Source organism: Blastomyces dermatitidis, assembly GCF_000003525.1.
Source record: "Blastomyces dermatitidis ER-3 genomic scaffold supercont1.8, whole genome shotgun sequence".
NCBI lineage: Eukaryota > Fungi > Ascomycota > Eurotiomycetes > Onygenales > Ajellomycetaceae > Blastomyces > Blastomyces dermatitidis.
Window position 1 is genome coordinate 2,480,898 of NW_025544781.1, and position 23,286 is coordinate 2,504,183.

Below are 23,286 nucleotides of genomic sequence, written 5' to 3' on the forward strand. Positions count from 1 at the left end.
ACAATCTCTGCATGTAGAAGAAGATCATATCAATCATCTTATAAGTGATTACAGAACTTATGAAGATAATTCTTTATAATCTGAATTATCTGTTCTGATGCATCATCAGTCTCAGAGTGATAGATAGTTAACAGATGATATATAATCTTGAGAACTTGACAGATTCTAGTTCAGAGAGTACTCATGAATTAACAGCTCTGATCTGATACTATAAATCTCAGTAATTCATACATTCAATAGAATGAGCTCTGTAGAAAGGCTTCAGTGACTTGTTCAGTATTTATCTTATTACAAGATTTCAATATTACATTCTTACTCAATCAATTCATAATGATCAGAATGTTTCTATAATTCTTACTCTTAGATAGATTGACAGTGAAGTCAATCATCACATCTCATCAGATTCTATTAGAAATATTAAGTGATTTCAGTAGATCTTTTCTACAGTTCTTTTATAAGATAACAGAAGAACAGCAGTTACAGTTTCAGATGAAGTATCTGATACTATTTAATATCTCAGATTAATAGAATTCTTGAGAGATCATTCTATATAGTTATTCACAGCCTGAATAATCAGTTATACATGAATCATGCATCTCTTGCATTATTCAGATGTGTAAGGATTCAGAGTGAGAGACTCAGTGTCATTTATGAAATTATAGAGCATTATTATCATTGATTGAATATTCTGAGATGTTAATTCTTACTTATAATTCTGAGAGAAATCAGAATACTTCTTATTATACTGCTTCAGTGAGTGTTTAAAGAAGTTCATCAGTTTGAGCTGCTGTATGCTATAGCTTATCTAATATAGATTTAAGAGAAGTTAAGATATCAGTGACAGTTCTAATTGAAGAAGTATGTATAGTACTGTGAGCTGTTTTATCTTGATTAACTAGTATCTTCAGATTCAAGAGTCAGTGCTCTTGATTCATTCAGTGAGTATCTATTATATTGAATAATATATCTTACTCTCATCATGAGAGAGCATCTGTTATTGAGTTCTGACTGCCAGAATGATAGTGTATTATAAAATGAAAGTAGCTTAAGAACTCAGATCATTATATCTGTTATTCAGTAAGTTTACAGATAGTTGTAAAGTATTTGAAATTTTTATAATCTGTGACTATCTTAAACTCAGAGATACTTCAGAGTTCAGAGTCTCATTCTTCTAAATAGTGTACAATCATAAGAAGTTTCTTATCATAGATCTTATAATTGCATTTAGCAGGACTCAGTTTCTTAGACATAAAGATATATAGTTGTAGAATATCTTTATCATCATATTACAATATCACTTCTTCTATTATATAGTCAGAGAAATCAGCTTCATTAACTATCTCATGATCAGAATCAAAGATTATCAGCAGAGAAGTATTAATAAACATCTTCTTCATCTGTGTAAATGCAGCTTCAGTGTCTACTGATTATTAAAATACTGAGTCTTTCTTAGTAAGATCTGTAAGTGATCTCATGATATCTGAGAAGTTTCATATAAATCACTGATAGAAGTTAGCAAATTCAATGAAGCTTTATACATCTTTCACAGTACACAGAGCTTCTCATTCAAGAATGATGAAGATTTTCTCAGAATTCATTTGAATTCCTGTATCAGCTTCTATAATAAAACTCAGATACTTGATACTCTTGACTTTAAAATCACACTTATTAATATCTATCAGTAGTTCTGCTTCTTGTAGCTGTTGTAATACTTTTTATACATATTCTTGATATTCTTTTCTGAATTCATCAGTGAAGATGAGAATATCATCTAGATAAGCAGATACAAACTTATCAAGAAAATCTCAGAGTGCTCAGTTGATATACTTCTGAAATGTACTAAAGATGTTAGTCAGTTCAAAGAGTGTGACTATTCATTTAAAGAGATCATAATATATTCAGAATACTGTAAGTCATTCATCTTCTTTAATGATACAAATCTTATGAAATGCAGTGATGACATCTAGTTTTATAAACTATTGAGCTCATTCAATTCATGCTAGGGTTTCATTGATGAGAGATAAGAGATATTAATCTTTCTTTGTCAATCTGTTCAGATCTCAGTAGTTCATGCAGAATTGAAGTTCTTCATCTGATTTCTTTGCCAAGAGAATAGAGACTGTGATGAAAGAGTTACTAATGTGTATGAATTCTTTATTCAATAGATTATTGAGTGTCTTTCAAAGAAGAAGAAGTTCATCTCAGAACATGTTATAAAGAGAGTTTTATAATAATTCAGAGTTCTTATCATTCTTTTTCTCTAACTTAATACTGTGATTCACTTCAGAATCTCATAAGAGAGATATATTCATAATATTATCTTGTCAGAAGATATCTAGATATTCATGATATTATTGAGAGAGTTTTGTATGAGAATCTGTTATTATAATATAGAATAACTTTTCTAGAGTCTTTTTAATATTGATCAGACTGATGAAATAGATTGACATATAATCTTACTCTCAGTGACTCTGTCAGTGATTTTGATAATGACTTCTTTTTCAGAGTATTTCATACATGTTGACAGAGATCTGTGTCAGATTCATGATCTTATGAATATCATCTTTATGAACTCTATTATTGTTAGAGAATATCAAGCTTCTGTTTTAAGCATTTAATAAGATGTCTTGTTCAGATAGTCAGGCAAGTTCTAACATAAGATTATAATCAAGATTATCAACTTTATATGCATAGATATCTTCATGTTGATGTTCTTCTACATCTATAGTCAGCTTCATCATGTAACAGGTACAAATGTCTTTTAAATCATCAAATTCTGTGAGAAGTTGAGGTTTTGATAGAGAAATATACTGAAGATTATAATGTTTTACAACTGAAGATTTTATCATTGCATAGTGATATAGATCACTGTCTATCATGACCTTTATATTATATATGTTATTAATCACAGTAGATACAAGAATCACATCTATTATCATTTTCTCTTCAAATCATTGTTGTCTGACCTCTTCAAGCTTCTGTTTACAAATTTGAACAGAAGCTAATCTTTTCCCTGTTTCATTGAAGCATTCTTATAGTTATTCTCTGAATCTTTCTCTAATACAATGTGATTGACATGAACAGACACTGATTCATTCTTTGAATGAGAAGATATATAGATTAATCAGCAGTTGAAAGTAATATGTTCTGATTAATTACAGTTAATACACACTCTATGTTGATGTTGATCAGCAACTTCTTCAGAAGTGATCTCAGGAACTCAGAAGTCTGTTTAAACAGCAGAGACTCTTGCTTGTGTGTAGATATTCAAGTCTACTCAATTCATGATATCTGCATCATTGTTATTCCTCAGTGTAAGTGTATAAGTTGCTGAGATATAATATCTTCTGTCACTGTTCTGTATGTTCTTAAGCTTGATAAGATAATCATTCATTGTCTGAAGCTGTGTACAGAAGCCTTCATAAGTTAAGTCTTCATCTGCACTTATAAGAGTCTGTAAGAGTTTGAAAGTCAATGTCTTCTTAAGCATGCTAATCTTCATTTGATTCTTTCAAGACTGACTATCTGCTTCTAGAATCTTAGTGTTGAAGTCAGAGATGAATATTGTAAGAGAAGTGTTTCTCTGTCAGATACTCTGTAATCAATCTAATACTTTCTATTGCATAGCAGTGTCTCAGAACAGAACATCAAGATATTTCATGATATTATCAGGTATTTACAACACTGATTCACATGCTTTTATTTATAAATGAAACTTCTGTTTTGTGTGATTCTTCAATCATTCATTGATATATCAATCTTGATTGATTAATGAACTGATGAAATCTTCATCTATACTCAGTTTTGTAAGCATTTCCATCCTTCATGATGAGTAGAGAGTGAGATTAGAAGTATTGAAATATATGAGAGCATCTAAGTGTTCTTTCAGTGCTTTTATACTTGATTCTGTAGATGCTGGAATTGCATGAGTTTCTTGTTATAATAATTATTGAATCTCTTCATATTGATGTTATTGAGTTGTATGCATATCAGCTATTTATTATTATTATAGTTTCAATATTGCTTAGAGTCACTGTGACACTGTGTCTATGCTCATGTTCAAGAGTTTCATATTATTATTAGATATGATTATATCAATTATCAGATGTATGATATCTGTGAAATCTGAAGAAGTGTAATTGTATTCTTATATATCTGAATGTCAGAACTCTCAGGTCTTTTACTGATATTCTCTTGTAAGATCTTGTTACAGGGCCAGAGTGACTGATGAGCAAGCTTCTATCTGAGAACTTGATATCTGCTTAACTGTGTGACTGTTTCTCTATTTCTTACATATTATTACACATTCAGATATCTCTCAATGAGTAATTGTTTCTAATAAGAAGATGATATATGAATAATTGTTTTCTAATAAGAAGATAATGAACATTTTTATAGTGTAAGAGGCCTACACTGAATAGATCAGTATAATATTGATAGGTCTTATATAACAAAGATAAAAATGTTAGAGAAGAAAAGAAAGAGAAAGTGTGAGAATCAGTGATCAAGGTGGATATTTATACATGTATGTGGTGATGTACGCGGTGGAGCTTCGGGGCAGAAGAATATACATGCATTTGTAGCGGCCGAGGATCAGTGATTGAGAATGGCTGAGAATTGGAGTGTACACTACACATGTTTGTAGCGGCTGAGGATCGGTGATCAGAAATGGCTGAGAATCAGAGTGTACACTACGCGCGTTCGTAGCGGCCGCGGATCGGCGATCGGGAATGGAAGAATCTATGGAGTGTAATGGAATAGTCTATATGATTGATCGGGCGCAGCCCGCCACAGATGTGTATGATAACATTTGTCTTTTGCAGCTGACTCTTACAGTTAGTGACTAATTCATCATCTCTTTTCTTACACTTTTTCTCTATCTGCTAGTCACTACTCTTACATAACCTCTATATAATACAGCATTTGATGACTAGGTTCAGCAGCTTTTAACTTTTTATGATTCTGTCTCACATATTATACTGTCTCTCTTCACCTACTCAGATCACTACAGCAAATGACTTATTAAAACTAATCTCATCTAATCTCTGAGCATTCTCAGAGATTGAGATAACTTGGTCTTATATGTCTGCAGATGTTTCAGATAGTTCATTCTCTGTGATCTCTGCAATTGAACTGATGTAAACTCAACCGCTCCACCACGAACTCGCTCGATTTTTCGAATAAGAACCCGCCGATAGATCCATCGAAAAGCCCTCGATCATACGAGCATTTTGACCCCATCGCCGACCGCATACCCCGTGTGGTGGTGGAGGTATCCAGCCAAACGTGAACCGGACGTTGTTCGAAACTCCTGTGTGGGATTATCCCCCGTTCTCCCCTACCACACCACAACCCCGGGCCAAAGTGCCATACAAATTGTAAGGTGAAGAGACCTAGCCATATGCACCAATCTTCTCAATTTTGGAAGATCCCCGATCTGTAGTTGTGGAGATATCTGAGGAGCAACCTCCGCGAAAACCCTGCCCACCTTTGATGTTCCAAAACACCAACGCCAAGTCCCACCCTCGTACCGCCCTTCCTAATCTGGCCCATCCCCGGCAGAAAAATACAAAAAGATACCTTGGCGATAATATCAAGCACATAATCAACAGCCACTTCTGAAGTGCAACCTCCGTGGTCTGTCTTCAGCATATCGTATCTAGACATCAACGCCAAGTCTCACCCTTGTACCACCCCTCTCAACCTGGCCCATCCCCGACAGAAAAGTACAAAAAGATACCTCAGCAACTGTACTTGATACATAATCGGCAGACATGACAACTATAAAATCAGTATATCTCAAGGTCTGACTGAGCCTTTGATCCCTGCACAGTGAGATATATTAAATCTAGTTTTAATACCTCAATATTCAATAGATTCTGCAAGGGATTGAGAACAGCAACACTAGGTTTCTATTGAATTTGAGAATTAACTCTATATTGATATAATCATTGACAAAGTCTTTTATTTTGAGATATAAATAACTAGTTTCTCTACATCTCACTGACAATATTTACATTATCATATAGAAACAGACTTATATTCTCTATAATATCAAGATTCTGAAGAGGGAAAGTCTTGATAGAAGGTATACAGTAGTGCATATCTTAGCAGTTTCTATCTCATTCTTCTGCAGCAGTTAATGCAATAAAAAAAAAGATCTTAGAAATAGTTTTTTACTTCTCTTGAAAAAGTAAGGTGTTTTTCTCTGAGTTTTATATAATATTCTTACAAAGAATTAAAAACAGAGTTGTTTTCTATCATAATTTCATATTCTTTTAAGTAAGAATTACTTTTTCAGTGGCTGAAGAGCTTTCATTAATACTTAATTCTCTTTTACACTCTTTATTGACTGATTTGAGTTGCACACTTGTTGTGTGAGAAGAATTGGATGATTTAGAATAAAATTAAATAGTTTTAATCAATTTCTCTGCAAAAAATTGACTTATTTTTTGTCAGTTTTTCTCTCAAAAACTGTCATATTATCTGATTTATTATCAATTGATATCATACTTTTCCTCACTGTATCCCAAGAAAGAGTTTGTAAAGATTTTATTGATTTATCTTAAAAATTACTTTTAGTTTATTAGATTCTCTTCAAAAATCTAATCTAGTTACTGAACTAGTGTGAAAAAAATCAGGTGTTTTATATACAACAGTCTTTCATTCTTCTTTTGAAACAGTCTGACCAACTTTTCAATTGAAAATAGACTAATAAATCTCTCAACTGAAACAGTCTGATCAACTTTTCATTTGAAAATAGATTAATAAACCTCTCAATTGAAACAGTCTGATCAACTTTTCATTTGAAAATATACTGATAAATCTCTCAATTGAAACAGTCTGACCAACTTTTCATTCAGTGAGTAAAATGAGTTCAAGAGTACACTCAGTTGATGTGGAAAAAGATGTTTTCCCAGATGCCATTCCTGAGATTGAAATTCTAAAGAGAAGAAAGAAGGAAGAAATAGAGAAACAACAAGTTCTTGAAATACAGAAACTGGAAAAAGCAAGCAAAATTCTTGGAAAACAGTGTCTGAGTGAGAAGAATGAAGAAGTTCTGTTAATTCTTCATGCTCAGGCTAGACAACTACAAGAAGTGATCAAGTTCAAACTTGGAATTTCAAACACAATTCAAAAAACATTGAAATCTTTCAGTACAGTCACTGACTCTTCTTCATCTTCTACTTCTTCATCTTCTTCTTCAAATCAGAAGAAAATATATGCTCAAGTAGCAGAATCTGCTGTCTTCAAACCTGCTAGTTCAAAATCTGCTCAAAATTCTGAGAAAACTGAGAAGAATATTTCTCAGATCTCTGTTCATAGAAAGGAAAAAAAAGAAATGCAAAAAGAGAAGAACTTTCAAATCTTCAGAAATAGAAGACTTATTCTCAAAGTCTCAAATCAGGAGAGCTTGCAAAAAAACAAGCTAAACTCAAATCTTATTTTCAGAATTAGAAATGAAATTAACCAGCAGTTCTTTTCTCAGTTAATGACTGATATTGAAGTTCAAAAACCAGTCATAGCTTCAATTGAACCATCATTCTTTGGAAACTTCATCATTCTGACTACAATGCCTGAATTCAGTGCAGAATTCCTCATTCAGAATGAGAATCTCTGGAAATCAGCAATAGAATCTCTACTGAATATAACAATTCTATCTGAAAGAGATGAAAAGTGGGGCAAATTCATTCTTTATGATATTCCAGTTGAAATTTTTAACTGTGAGAAAGAAATGCTGCTTCTCAAAAATGAATTAGAAGAATACAATTCTATTCAACTGAGAAAAGAGTCTGTATGACTTAATTCAATTGAGTTCAGACAGAGCAGAAGAAATGCCTCTGTTCTAGTGTATACAAAGACACTTGAACAATCAAGAATCTCTGAAGTAAGAGTAGCAGGTTTGAAAATGAGAGTTCATGAATACAAAGATTCAAGAATGAATCTCAAAGCTCAAACACAGTGTTCAAACTGTCAAAGATATGGACACTTTGCAATCTCTTGTTTCAGAGACTTAAAATGCGCATTCTGTGCTAGAGATCACAAAACTAGTGAGCATAAATGTGAAACATGCTTAAAAAGAGGTGAAATATGTCAACATACTCTGCTTAAGTGCTTCAATTGCAAAGAAAAACATGCATCTAGCTCAAAAGAATGTGTATTTGCTCCAAGAACTCAGAAGAACTGGAGAAAAGATGAAGTTCAAAGTGAATCTAAAACTGAAGAGAAAAGTCAAGCTAGTAAATCCACAACTGCAAGCTCAAAAAGAAGAAACTCTCAACTATCTAGGTCTTCAAACTCCAATTCTTCAGCTAAATGTAAACAGAATTTGAATTCTCAAACTTCTGTTAAGATTAGAGAATTGAGAAATGACTCTGATAATAAACTAGATAGAATGCAAGCAGTTGAGATTCCTGCTTTTCAAAATAGTTATAATCTACTATCTGATGATAGTGATTAGATTCTACTATATCTTCACTCTCTTTTAGTATGAATGTACAACAAAAACAACAAAAAAAGTTTAAAAACTCTTCAAAAATCACATTTATTCAAAACAATGTGGATAGAAACTCAAATTGCATTTATTCTTATCTTCAGATTGCATTTGAATGAAAAGTTGACTTTGTACTTCTTCAAGAATCAAACTTTGATACTGAGCAAATGTACATCATTTCTCATTCAAGCTATTACTGCTTTCTTCCTGAAAAATCTGAGATAAAATCAAGAGTAGCAATCTATGGAAGAAAAAGATCAAGATATCAATTTAATCTGAGATTTGATATCATATCTGACTCTGACATTCTAGTGAGTGACATTATAGATAAAGATAATGAGTTTGATACTATTCAACTTATAAATATCTATAATGAAAAATCATTGAAAGAAAACAACAATACCTGGACAATTGATAGAGGATTTTTGAATATAACTCTCTTAAAAAACTCTATAATTGCAGAAGACTTCAATACACATCATCTCTGATGAAACTCAGAGTGCACAAGAGCAGTAAGAGCAGATAAACTAGTTGAATGAACTTTTGAGCATTCAATAGATTTAGTTAACAAGTCTGATCAACAAACATTCTTTAGAAAAGGCATGAAACAGAAATCTATTATAGATCTAACTTTCATGTCACAAAATCTAATTGAAAAAAGACTTATAAACTGGTTTATTGATTCAAATGAAACCTGAGGATCTGGTCATGAGATCATTCAATTTGATATTCAACTGAGTGAAAAACAAAGAAGTGAAAATCCTCTTCTCTCTAATCAGTATAACTTTGATAAAGCTGATTGGAAAGCAGTTGAAGAAAGAGTAAAACAGCTGAAATCTGAAAGACAGAGTGAGCTCTATTGAAATCAAAGTCAAGATATATCAAATGAAATGCTGAAGAATAGAGTAAAGCTGATTACATCTATTCTTCTAACAAGTATTAAAGAAAATATTTCAAAGAAAAAGTCTTCTGAGTATTTCAAACCTTGATGGAATGAGAATATCACTTCTAAAAGAAAGTAATTAGCCACTGCTAAGAGAGATTGGAAGAATCACTTAATATCTGATGAAGAGTTCAAAGCTATTTGAAATGAATATTTTTCAGATATTAAAAAAGCCAAAACAGATTGCTGGAACAAATTCCTTGAAGAAGCATAAGAAAAAGAAGTTTTCAAAGCCTTCAACTATACTAAAACAAGAAGTGTAGCAAAGCTTCCAACCTTAGAATATGAATTTCAGAATGAATTATATACAGCAAATTCTTTTGAGGAAAAATGTCAAGCTTTTATGAGAATTCTCTTCCAAAACTCATCACATTTAGAAGAGGAGAATATGTCATTTCATGAATATATTGATGAAAATAACTGGGAATGGTCTGAGCTTACATATGATGAACTAGAGTCAGCAATAGTCTCATGTTCAATTAAAACTACTGCAGGGCCTGATTCAATTAATCACTCAATTATTCAAAACAAATATTCCTATCTGAAGAATGAATATTTTGAGCTCTTTTTCAATCTCTTAAAAAATGGTTATCATTCTGAATGCTGAAGAGAAGCTACTGGAGTAATCCTTGCAAAATCTAATAGAAAGGCTTCAATTTCTAAGTCATATAGAGTAATATCTCTGTTGAACTGTTTGGAAAAAATTCTAGAAAAGATAATAGCTACTAGATTATCTTTTATAAGCTCTATTAGTGATTCTCTTCTATTTAATGAATAAATGAAAGGTAGAAAACAATGTTCTGCAATTGATACTGTTCTCTCAGTTATTCATGATATTCAAGTAGCAAAGCATGAAGGCCTGGTCTCAACTGCAGTTTTTATTGATATAAAAGGTGCATTTGATCATGTGTCAAAGTCTAAGATGATTCAAACTTTGAAGATGTTAAAACTGCCACTTTCTCTAATAAAATGAGTCAATTGTTTCATGTCTAAAAGAATTATACAACTATTCTTTGATGAAAGAAAACAAGATAAAACTGAGATAGAAATAGAAGTATCACAAGAATCTTCAATCTCATCTGTTTTATTTGCAATATACACTGCATATCTATTCAAGAATAGAGAGATGAAAATAGTGAGATCTTCAAGTTATGTAGATGATATTGATCTACTCTACAGTTCAAAGACAATCAAAGAGAATTTAGAAGTGATTGAGAAAGCAGCAAAGAAAATCTTTGTTAGAGCAGATATCAATCTAATTCAATTTAATATGAATAAAACTGAGCTAATTCACTTTTTTTCCAGGTTTAATGAGAAAGAACTAAGTCTAACTCTTTTGAATAAAGAGATTAAACCCAGTTTAAATGTCAAATGACTAGGAGTATGGTTAAACTTCAAGCTGAATTTTAAATATCATATTCAACAAACAATCATCAAGGCAGAGAGACTACTGAATAGTATAATCAGACTATCAAATACTGAGAGAGGTCTATTCTTTCAGGCTATGAGACAGTTATACATAGCCTGTATTACCTCAGTAGCTGATTATGGAGTTCAAGTTTGATGAAACAATCAAGGAAACTTCACTGAACTCTTTCAAAGTCTACAAAACAGAGCTTTGAGAAGAATTCTGGGAGCATTCAAGTCATCTTCTATTAAAGCAATGGAAATTGAAGCTTCAATTCCACCTCCTGCTATTCAATTTGAAAAGGCCTGTATGAACTATGCTCTGAGAGTCATGAAGATGAGCTCAAATTATATAATCAGAGAAAGAGTCTCTTCTTCATTTCCATCAGTTAACTCAGGAAATGAACTGGATTGGAATAGATTTCTTGATTGGAATGAGAATAATACTTTAAAGAAAATGTTCTCTCAACTGTATAGACTATGTTCACTTATTAAGAATTAATTTTCTTCATTAAATGTTGAGAAAATTGATCATGAGAAGATATCTCTCTGGAGAGAAAAGCTGGAATCTCTCATAGACTTACAAATAAGTGAACTATCTAAAGAGAGAGAATATGAACAGCATTTGAAGAAGATCTCTACAATTAATATAAAAGACTCTATTCTGATCTACTCAGATGACTCAAAAAATGAGAATTTGAATAGATTAGGCGCAGGCATTGCTTATACTGAAGATAGTATTAATTTTATCTCAGATTTCTGGAATTTAGACTGTGAATCTGAAGTCTTTGATGCTGAACTATTTGCAATAGTGAAAGCTTTCAAACTCATTGAAATAAAATCTCATAAAAGAGGAAATGATTTGAAAGAGGCATGAATATTCTCTGATAGTCAAGCTGCTTTAAAAAGACTTAGAAATAGTCAGATTCATAATGATCAAATGAATCTTGAACTGATTTTAAACTCTGTTTTGAAAATTCAAAAGAGAAGAATATCAAAACTGATAATTCATCTGCATTGAGTTCCTGCTCATATGAATATTCATGGCAATGAATTGGCTGATTCAGCTGCAAAAAAGGGTTCAGAATTAAGCAGATCTATTCAAAAAACAGTGTCCTGGTCTTTCATAAAGAGAAAGATAAAAGAATCTTGTTTAAACAAGTGGAATGAAAGCTGGCAGAAACAAAAGAAGAGTATACATTATTCAAGATTTGAGACAAAACCAAAGTGAAAATCTTGTTCAATTAAATGTAAAAAGAAAATATTCTCATCTATAATTCAGCTGAAACTAGGACATGGTTATTTCAAATCTTATATACAAAGATTTGATGATAGATTTGATTCAACACAGTGCTCATTCTGCAATGTGAATGAAAATCCTGAGCATATTGTAATGCATTGTGCATTATACAATAGTCTCAGAGTCAGATTAAAGAAGAAGTATGATTTAAATCAATTAAATATGAGGTTCTTATTCTCAACTGAGACAGGAACTAAATACTTAATAGACTTTCTATCAGAAACTAGAGCAGCTACAAGAAAATGGCTGAATTCAGAAGTATCTGAATATGAAGAGGTGGAAATTGACTAGATATAGTCTGTTAAAACAGCTATACATCATCTTTTAATAATTTTGTTTTGTTATACTCTCTCTTTACTGTACTTATTTCCTTCTGTTCTTTTCTCTATCTATTTAATGTGTCTATCTTTAAGACTATATTCTCTTTTCTTTTGTCATAATATTTTCAAATGGTTTCAAACTATCAGAAGGTGTTGAAATACTGCAATTTGTAAACAGTTTTTGTATTCTGGGCTGGAATTTTCTGATTTTGCATATTTGAAATTGATAAATGTATAATAGTTGACTCTATAGATATAGGAACAACTCTGAGAACTAAAGATTCTCAGGTAGATGTCATAGTCTCTGACTGCATACATCTATAATTGAAGAATAATAATAATAATAACTGATGTAAACAGTTGAATTCAACTCTGAATTTCTTTTTCTTCTGTAATCTGACTCATGTGTAAGTCTGCTGCTCTAAGACTACTCTTTGTCACATTGCACTCACTGTCTGCAATGCATTATTGTACAACTGACTACAGTCTTATCACTTATTGAAGTGTGATGTTCACCTGATTTCTTCATTACTTCTCATTCTTTTCTTATAATCATGAAAAGATTGAAATAAGTGAGATTATCTGATTTATAAGTGTCTATAATTTCTCTTACTTTATAAGACTTTTCAATTATAAGTCTCTTCTTTTTGAACACTGATGATAGTGCTGTGAATAATTATAATTCACTCAGGTCTTACATCTTTACTTTCACAAGTTGTGAATCATTGATTAATTTGCATAAGATCTGTTTCTCTGATTCTTTCAATGTGTACATTCTCAGAGAATGTGATTTAAGTATCTTATATGACTCAAATCATCTAAATTGAAACTTCTCAGAACTCTCATTACATACAAGAACTCACATTTCTATCTTGAGACTCAATTCCTTAATAAGTGAGTCTTGTATTCTTTTCAACTGAATTGCTCAGTTCAGGAGTAACTCATTAGCTTTTGCATGTGTGTGGCTGATTTCTTTCAATCTTGATTCTGTGTCTGTGACTGTTGTGTCTGTAACTGTTGCATCTGCAACTGCTGTTCTCTTTCTCATCTTTTTCAAAGCATTCTTCAGGATGCGCGGATGCAATTCATACAATAGGTAGAATGGTAAATGCTTGAAGACTGCATGCTGTTGAATTCACATGATCAATAGCACCTGTCTGAGATATTCATCTCATAGTCTCATAGACTTGTTCACTAGATATTTTATCAGCATGTTGTTCAAGATTTCATTCAAGTGTTTCATCTTCCTGTTTGTCCGCGGATGATATGACATTGTTCTATGATATCTTGTCTGTAACTGGCTCATGAAATGCCTCACTGCTCCTTCTACAAGGTTTGCACTGTTATCAGTTAGAATCTCACATAGCATTTCATAATTGACATAGATCTCATCATGTAGAAACTTCATCATCATCTTCTCTGTCATCTCTGAAACTGCTTTCATGACTGATCAGTCAGTAGTGTAATCAATAGCAGTGATTATTCATCAATTTTCATTTGACATTTGTAATAATATGTGTATGAGGTTTATCTCTCATTGTTCAAACAGTTATATCATATACTTTATCTGATGTTGTGCTTTCTCATATTCTAATCCTTTCTTAGATTCTTTCACAACCTGACAATTCAGGCACTCATGAGTATACACCTGAATGTCCTCGGCTATGCTTGACCAGTATACTCTTGATTTGAGTATGCTCATGAGTTCAGAACTTTCTAAGTGACTGAATTCCTTGTGTATATGAGTTATCAAGTCACATCTAAATAAAGATTCTAGATAGAGAGCTTCTGTGTATTCTAGATTATGATAAAGCACAATGTCATTTTTCAATTTTCTCAGCTTGAAGTTTGAAAGCATCTCTTCTACTACTTTGATGAGATACTTATTATTCAACATCTTGCCATTCTTTAAGCAAGAGATTATAGTATTCACTCATTCTGATTCCTTGCATTCTCTCAGTACATTTAATACAAACATCTCTTGTATCTGATTTGAAGAATTCTTATTCATGAAATCAGGTCTGTGACTGATTGCATCAGACATCACAGTGTCTGATCTCTTTTGATATTTGATATGAGGATTATACACTTGAAACTCTGAGATTTAACATGCTAAGTGTTTGAAAGGTTTTATCATTGATTGTAGATAGATGAGGCTTTCATAATCTGTGATCATCATTGTCATATACTTATTGTCAATATATCTATCTCATAACATCAGCATGTGCTTGATTACTAGTAATTTCTTTTCATACACTGAGTAATTGAGCTCAGTGCCTGATAGTTTTCTATCATTATACATCACTGAGTGCAGCTTGCTGTTCTTACTTATCTGTAGAAGAGCATCTTCAATAGCTTATTCAGATATATTCATCTCAATGTAGAAAGATTTATCATAATCTGATTGAATAAGCACTGAGAATGCTATTACACATTCTCTCAGTGTGAGAAAAGCCTCTTCATACACAGCATTTCAGATAATTGAATGAAACTTCTTCTTTTGCAGATTTGCATTCATTTCTCTTAAGAGATCTGAGAGTGGTGCAGATATTCATGTGAAATCCTTGATAAATCTGTAATAGTATGAGATCAATTCAAGAAACTGTTATACATGATGTACATTTCTCAGTCACAGTTAATTTACTATAATATTTAATTTCTTTGAGATGAGATATATATAGTCATCATTCACTATATATTCTACAAACTTCAACTCTTTCATTTCAAACACACACTTGATTGATTTGATATAGAGCTTATACTCTGTCAGAGTTATAAGCACTTTATCAAGATGCTTCAGATATTCATCATATGAGTTTGAAAAGACTAGAATGTTATTGAGATATACAAGACATGAGGTTTCATTCTGTTTATGAAGAATTGTATTCAACATTATTTGAAAGATGACAGATATATTTGTCAGACTAAATAGCATTATCAGGAATTCAAACTTCTCTTATTATATATTAAATGTAGTTCACAGAACTGACAGTTCATCTACACAGATCTGTCAGTATTCTGAGAGAAGATTAATCTTTAATAGATATCAGGTGTTTCTGACTGTATTCAACTGTTATTGAATTCATGACAGTGAATATTCATTCTTGATTATAAGCTTGTTAAGTGCTTAATAATTAATATACATTCATCACTCTTCATCTGTCTTTTTCACAAATAGAACTGAAAAGCCTCACACACTTGATAAGAGTTATATGAGATCATGTTCTAGAAGATCAGTGATCTGATGCTTCTGTTCTTCAAGATACATTTGTGACAGAGAGTACATATTCTGATTGACTGGTTTTGCATCCCTCATGTCAATCTCATGTATGAATCCTTGTTTCAGCAGTAATTTCAGTGAAAAATCTGTTTGAAAGATCTTCTCATACTTCTTCAGAAGCTTCTTCATACACTTGTTCTTCTGCATATTCTTTATCTTGGTTTTCTCTGCTTTCAGATCTCATATGATATACAGAATACTTTCAGATGAGGTCTTATAAATCATTCTCTTTACTTATTAATGTGTAAGCAGATTTAACTCTTCTATATCAGAGACATGAAATATTCTTCTCATATCAGTTAATAGAATTGTATGAATCATTTTCTTTCTATCAGTTAACTGCATATAGCATGTACATCATTGAATCTGCAGATTGAACCTTTAGAATCAATTAAGTCTGAGAATAAGATTATATTTCATGTTCTGCAGCTCTCATGCTCATATATAGCAAGATCATTCTCTGAAGTATAAGAGAACTCTTACTCTTACAGATGATATCAAATATCAGTTATCAGATAATCTTATACATCAGAGATTCTTCACTCAGCAGATCTCTTTCAATCTTCAGATTATATAATTATCAATATATTATATAGAAGCTTCTGTGTCTGTTAACACTTTTATAGCTATCTCTTAATTCTTATTCAAGTGCTCTCTATACATTAACATTTCAGGTCTCAAGGCATTGAGATAAGTGTTTACTTCATCATTCTCACTTACATCTCATTCAGAAGCCTGCTTTCTCTTAATATTCACAGAATTCAGAGAATTATCTAACACAGACATCTCTTTCACTTTGAAGACTTTTCATAGAATATCAGTGAGTGTCTTCAAGCTCACTGATTCTGCTAGTTTTTTGACTTTCTTGCTTCTTTTAACTGTGCATACTGAGTGTAATCTTTTATATTATGATTTTAGCATCTACAGTTGAAGCAAGCTCAATACTCATGATATCAAGATTTTCACTCTGAGAATCTCTTTTTCAGAGAATTCAGTGCTTTAGCAATGATATTCATATATAGATTCATTGCATCTGAGTGTGTAACTTGTGTTATAGAAGTCTGATTATTCATTCTCTGTTGAAATATACTTGATTGCAGTATTTTCTATTACAATTGACTCACTTATTTCTGTATAATAAGAATGTTGTATGCTTTCTTCAACTGTGTCTGACTATGAGATTAAGCATTTTCATTTCACTCTTAACTCAGGTGTAAGATCATGAATGAAGATCTGTAAACAGAAAGATGTTAAAAGCTCTTCATTTAACATGAGATAGTGTAAGCTGAAGTGTATGAAGTATAATATAAGATTACTCACTTATCTACACTCAGTGAAGCATTCATAATACTTATTTTATATATTCACTTTCTCAAAGTTGTATAAGATTCATTTGAAAAACTTATTTCATATTCATGAGAATGAATATCACTCTGAGTCTGTGAGATTTATCTTTTTATCAGTCATTTATAATGACTTCACTTTTTCATATAGAAATATAACAGATCTTAAGACTTGTTGAAATTCTGTTAACTGTCTGTCTGTGAGTTCATGTTTAATTTAATAATATAATCACATCTGACTTAGCTAGCTGATTGCAGCATTATTTTTTCAGTTATTATTAAAGCTTGATAACTCTGACAGATCTTCTGACTTGATATATTTCATACTCAGATTCTCATTCTGCACAGCAGTCTCTGATAATATATACACTTCTGAAGAGATTATGAACAATCATGATAGAATCTTTAGATTCAGTGTAGTCATCTATCTGTATAAACATTTAATCTTCTGCTGCAGATCTAAGATCTGGTTTTCTCTATTCTTATTGATAATGATGATTGCATCAGCAAAGCTCTTCATAGTGAATACTTGATTTATAGTGAATGTCAATTGTTGTTTAACTTTCATCTCAGTCTGTCACTGTGTACACAAGGCCTCAATCTCATTTAGAATTCTTGTACATGTACAGAGCTTTGATTCTGATTCAGTGATCTTGACTGCTTTTCTTACTGCTTTGAGTAAACCCTCTAAGAGGTTCTGCATATCTTTCAGTTCAGGTAGCAGAGAAGAGTGTTGTTTGTATCAACTAGAAGAGATATTCATTTCAGTGATTTCTCATTGATTATATAATGTCTATTATTATATTGCTGTATCATTATATCACTATATGATTTCTGTTATCATTGTATGACTCCGCTGATGGCCACTTCTCTCTTTTATTTCTTTGAGTGAAGAGTGATCTTCTTTGAATCTAGTTCATCACTTTCATCCCTTTTCTCACATCTCATCTATTCGCATACATGACATTCGCCTGGGTGTGGAGTTTTCCCTTAACAAGTGAAGCAGCATCAATCAGATGCTCTTTCACTTATCACTCTTCATATGCTATCTTTTTGAGACATTCTAGAACCACACTGGCATGATAACTATGAATCACTTTGTAGATGGAATTATCACACCCTGAAGAAGCCTGCACTTCTCACTGATTTTTAGACATGCTATCAGATGTGATTCAAAGGTTGCTTAAGCCAGCATACAATTACAGGCGTATGCCGGCTTCTTATATATTGTAATATCATATGCTAATTTAATTAGCGGCCGCTATGGCCCCTTTACACTCATACGCGTACGCTAGTAGTTCAGAAGCGGCCGCGTTATTATCTGATGATTGTACGTTCTTCCGAACCACATCACCACATTTCATAAGATTCATATTACTGAAGAAGATGAATGGCTTACAGCATTTCAAACATATTATAATCTCTTTGAATGAATAGTCACACTCTTTGAACTGACTAATGTCTTCAGTACATTTCAGAAGTATATTAACTGAGTACTCTGAGATTTTCTTGATAAGTTTGTATCTGCTTATCTAGATGACATTCTCATCTTCATCAATGAATTCAGAAAAGAATATCAAGAATATGTATAAAAGATATTACAATAACTTTGAGAAGCAGAACTACTGATAGATATTAATAAGTATGATTTTAAAGTCAAGAGTATTAAGTATCTGAGTTTTATTATAGAAGCTGATAAGAGAATTTAAATAAATTCTGAGAAAGTCTCTATTATTCTTGAATAAGAAGCTCTGTGTACTGTGAAAGATGTATGAAGCTTCATCAGATTTACTAACTTCTATCAGTGATTTATATAAAACTTCTCAGATATTATGAGATTACTTACAGATCTCACTAAGAAAGACTCAGTATTTCAATGATCAGTAGATACTGAAGCTACATTTATACAGATGAAGAAGATATTTATTAATACTTCTCTGCTGATAATCTTTGATTCTGATTGTAAGACAGTTGTTGAAGCTGATTTCTTTGACTATATAACAGAAGAAGTGATATTATAATATGATAATGAAGATGTTCTATAATTATACATCTTTATATCTAAGAAACTGAGTCTCACTGAATGCAATTATGAGATCTATGATAAGAAACTTCTTACAATTGTATACTGTTTAAAAGAATGAGACTCTGAACTCTGAAGTGTCTCTGAGTTTGAGATAGTTATAGATTATAAGAATCTTAAATACTTCATAACTATCTATAAACTTATTAAATAACAGATACAATGATCTGAGTTCTTAAGTCACTTTCATTTTATAATAAACTACTGTTCTGACAGTCAGAACTCAATGATAGATGCTCTCTTATAATAAGAGTAAGATATATCATCTGATGTAACAGATACTCACTGAATGAACTGAGAGCATCAGCTCTTAAATCTGAAGATACTAGTTAATCAAGATAAAACAGCTTACAGTACTATATATACTTCTCTGATTAGAACTGTCACTGATATCTTAACTTCTTCTGAACCTATATTAGATGAGCTATAATATATAGCAGCTTAAACTGATAAACTTCTTCAAGCACTCACTGAAGCAGTATAATAAGAAGCATCTCAATTTCTCTCAGAATTATAAGTAAGAATTAACATCTCATAATATTTAATTAATAATAATAACACTCTATGATTCTGTGAATAATGCTGAGTCTCTCACTCTGAATTCTTATATACTTAGATAATATAAGAGATGCATGATTCATGTATAACTGATTATTCAGACTGTGAACAACTGTATAGAATAATCTTCTGAGAATTCTATTAATCTGAGATATTAAACAGTATCAGATACTTTGTCTGAAACTGTAACTACTGTTCTTCTATTATCTTATAAAAGAATTATAGAAAAGATCTATTAAAATCACTTAATATTTCTGATAGAATCTAGTAAGATGTAATAATTGACTTCACTATCAATCTATCTGAGAGTAAGAGTTGTAGAAATATTCTGATCATTATGAATTAATTAAGTAAAGATATAATATTAAAATCTTGTAATAAGATGAATACTGAATAAATTACTGAAGTCTTTCTACAGAGTCTATTCTATCAGATGTATGAATTACTGAGATTCATAGTATTAAATCAGAGTTGTTAATTTGTAAGCACTTTCTAAACTAGAATCTATCAAGTTCTCAAGATTATATACTGTCTATTAACTGTCTATCACTCTGAGACTGATGATGTATCAGAATAAATAATTCAGACTGTAAAGAATTATCTTTATAAGTTCTGTAATCACTTATAAGATGATTGATATGATTTTCTTCTATATACAGAGATTACTATCAACAGTCAAGATACTATTTTAATAGATATAAGCCTGTTCTTTCTTACATACAGATATTACATGAAAGTATTGAATCTTCTAGAGACTACACAGTTCACACTGAATCTCTGCAGTCTGATTCAGATTGTTAATAATATAGTAATAAAGCTCTGAGATGTCTGTGATTAAGCAGAGGTCTCTATGACAACTATGAAACAAGATTAAGAGAATTAAATCAATGTTCACTAAGACTCTGCTGAACAATATAAGATAGAAGATCTGATATAATTGAATCTTAAGAATATATAAATCACATATTCATTCTGTATGCTAGATTACTGCTATATCAGGTATAAAGTAATAGAAGTTCTAGATAGTTATAACTACTGCCTTAACACATCATCAAAAATTCATAATATATTTTATACAAGCTTGCTTCACTGTACTGCTACTAATCTGTTTCCTTCTCAACTGACTTCTGACTGACAACTGCCAGGGATCATAGAAGAAGATAATGAACTTGAGTGAGAGATTGAAGAAATTCTTGATAAGAGATCACACAGCTGCAGCTGACAGTATCTTGTGAAATGAATCAGCTACAATCAATCAACCTGAACTCTGAGTTCTGTGTTATCTGAAACAGCAGCTCTTGACCGATGAGAACTGCTTCTGAAAAGGGGAGACTAATGTGGCGGGCTGCGCCCGATCAATCATATAGACTATTCCATTACACTTCACAGATTCCACATACACTCCGATCCTCAGCCATTCTCAATCACTGATCCTCGGCCGCTACGAACGCGTGTATATTCTTCCGCCCCGAAGCTCCACCACATACGCGTATAAATATCCACCTCAATCACTGATTCTCGCACTTTCTCTTTCCTTCCTTCTTTAACATTTTTATCTTTGTTATATAAGACCTATCTATTATACCGATCTATTCGGCGTAGGCCTCTTACAATAATAGTTGAATATATACTCTTAATAATTTTTCATAACATTAGAATTGATTTGATGTATAAATTTATCAGATTATCTTGAAAATAGCAGTCAAATTTAGTTTTATAAGTATATAGTTTTATCTGATTTTTAATTGTAATCAATATATATAAGTTCTATTTCACAGTTAGTATTATAGTTCTATATAATATGAACTTGTCAGGTCACATGACCTGGCTTACTAATCCTTTCACTGTATAACTTTTCACAAGCTAGCAACCTTTCAATCACACAAGCTTTACACCTTTCACAGGTTATGAGACTCATTTTGTGCAAAATTGCTGCCAATTCAGAATTCCTTGTCAATATAATCATTATTGAACTACTGCTTCATTTGATACACTCATCAGGAGTTAAAATTGTCTTATTCTATCAGTATTGATGCATTTGAGATCTTGATAATCAATAATACTACTGCTCACTTAAAAAAGAGGCTTACAGAAAACACATCACATTTGTAAAAAAGCAAGAAAAGAGAACAATATTGACAAGGATTCAATAAACAAGTATCAAGATGATGGATTCAATAAGATCTCACTCACACACACATTCACAATCTCACATTCTTTCCACTGAGTCAGTTGCAGTTGATGATGATGATTCTTCACACTCACACTCTGCCAGTGAACATCCTTCTGAAGCTTTTGAAAGCTCCATTGATGAGCTCCATTGTCGAAACACCCTCTCGATTCGAAGCTGGTTTGAATACAGCTCCTGACACGGTCAGGCCGGCCCCCCAATCTACTCGACAGCTTGATGAAGCTGGTTCTCTTGATGAGAATATTGGACACCCAGATGTCTACCGTTCGGGCGGGGCAATATCAGACCAACAGATGGAACATCTCAAGATGACATTTGAGATAGAGAAGGAGAGGTGTAGAGTCCTAGAACTCGAACTACAACTGGAAAAACTCCGTCAACAGAGATTCTCTACAGATCGATCACAGAATGTCAACAATCATCCTGTCACCATCTCAACAGCTACAACAGCTACAATGCACAATCTGAAGATCCTATTCAATGCAGCCTGCAAAGCGGCTGCGGCGATTCCTTCAGCGACACCAGGCCTACCAACTGCGGCCTGTAAAGAGATTGCAGCAATTCCTGATCCATCAATTGATGATCTGTTCATTGATGAGGAAATCCAACCTGAGTGTCCATTATTTCTCATACCCACTAATAATTGGTGGATTGACTATGATATCTCCGCGAGAATACCTACCCTTTTAGTGCAGAATACACTGAACTCCTCAGAACTCACAGTTGAATCTGATGATTCTCTGACATCTACAAGAGATATCACTACAGTGGGGGAAGCTTCAGTGAGGGACAGTCTTGAAGACCTACCCACCGATCCCAAGATCGCTGCACTTCCAATCCTGAAAAACCTCACGCGCGCCAAAGCTTCCATGAAATGGAAGTATTATTACAAGGCCTGTGTTAAAGAGGTCAACTGTTTGAAATATACACGTTGGAAAGAGAATATAAAGAAGATAGGGAGATAGAGGGATAAAAAATGATATATATCATGACTGATTTTTCATTGCTACACATTTTCCAGTCATTTTTTATACCTGTACTTGATTTGAAGGCGAATTTTATATATAGCATCATGTATAGTTACTCTGGTAAATGAGGGTGTCAGGTCATGTGACCTGGCTTACTAATTCTTCCACTATATAACTTTTCACAAGCTAGCAACCTTTTAATTAGACTGGCTGCTGAGATTAGACTGACTGTGTAACTGTGTTTAAAACTAGAATCAGATTTTTTGATAGTCTTATTATCAATTTAACTGATTTTATTACATAGTTTTAACATTAGATAGTGATTTTATACTGTTTCAGTGAGACTTACTGTCTACTCTTATCACATTTTTCAAATGAGATTATAATTTTCACTTCTTA

The 23,286-nt window shown here is 32.1% G+C and overlaps 2 protein-coding genes across 2 annotated transcripts; both read left to right on the plus strand.

Moving 5' to 3' along the window:
* Positions 1-6,871: 6,871 nt before the first annotated feature.
* On the plus strand, positions 6,872-7,801 carry BDCG_17522 (uncharacterized protein; the record flags this gene model as incomplete). The annotated part of the gene is made up of 1 exon (XM_045426633.1): positions 6,872-7,801. One exon carries the CDS (start codon positions 6,872-6,874, stop codon positions 7,799-7,801), a length of 930 nt encoding a protein of 309 aa, XP_045282122.1.
* Positions 7,802-21,972: 14,171 nt separating this feature from the next.
* On the plus strand, positions 21,973-22,884 carry BDCG_07406 (uncharacterized protein; the record flags this gene model as incomplete). The annotated part of the gene is made up of 1 exon (XM_045423201.1): positions 21,973-22,884. The coding sequence occupies one exon, from the start codon at positions 21,973-21,975 to the stop codon at positions 22,882-22,884; it is 912 nt and encodes a 303-aa protein (XP_045278647.1).
* Between the last annotated feature and the right edge of the window lie 402 nt (positions 22,885-23,286).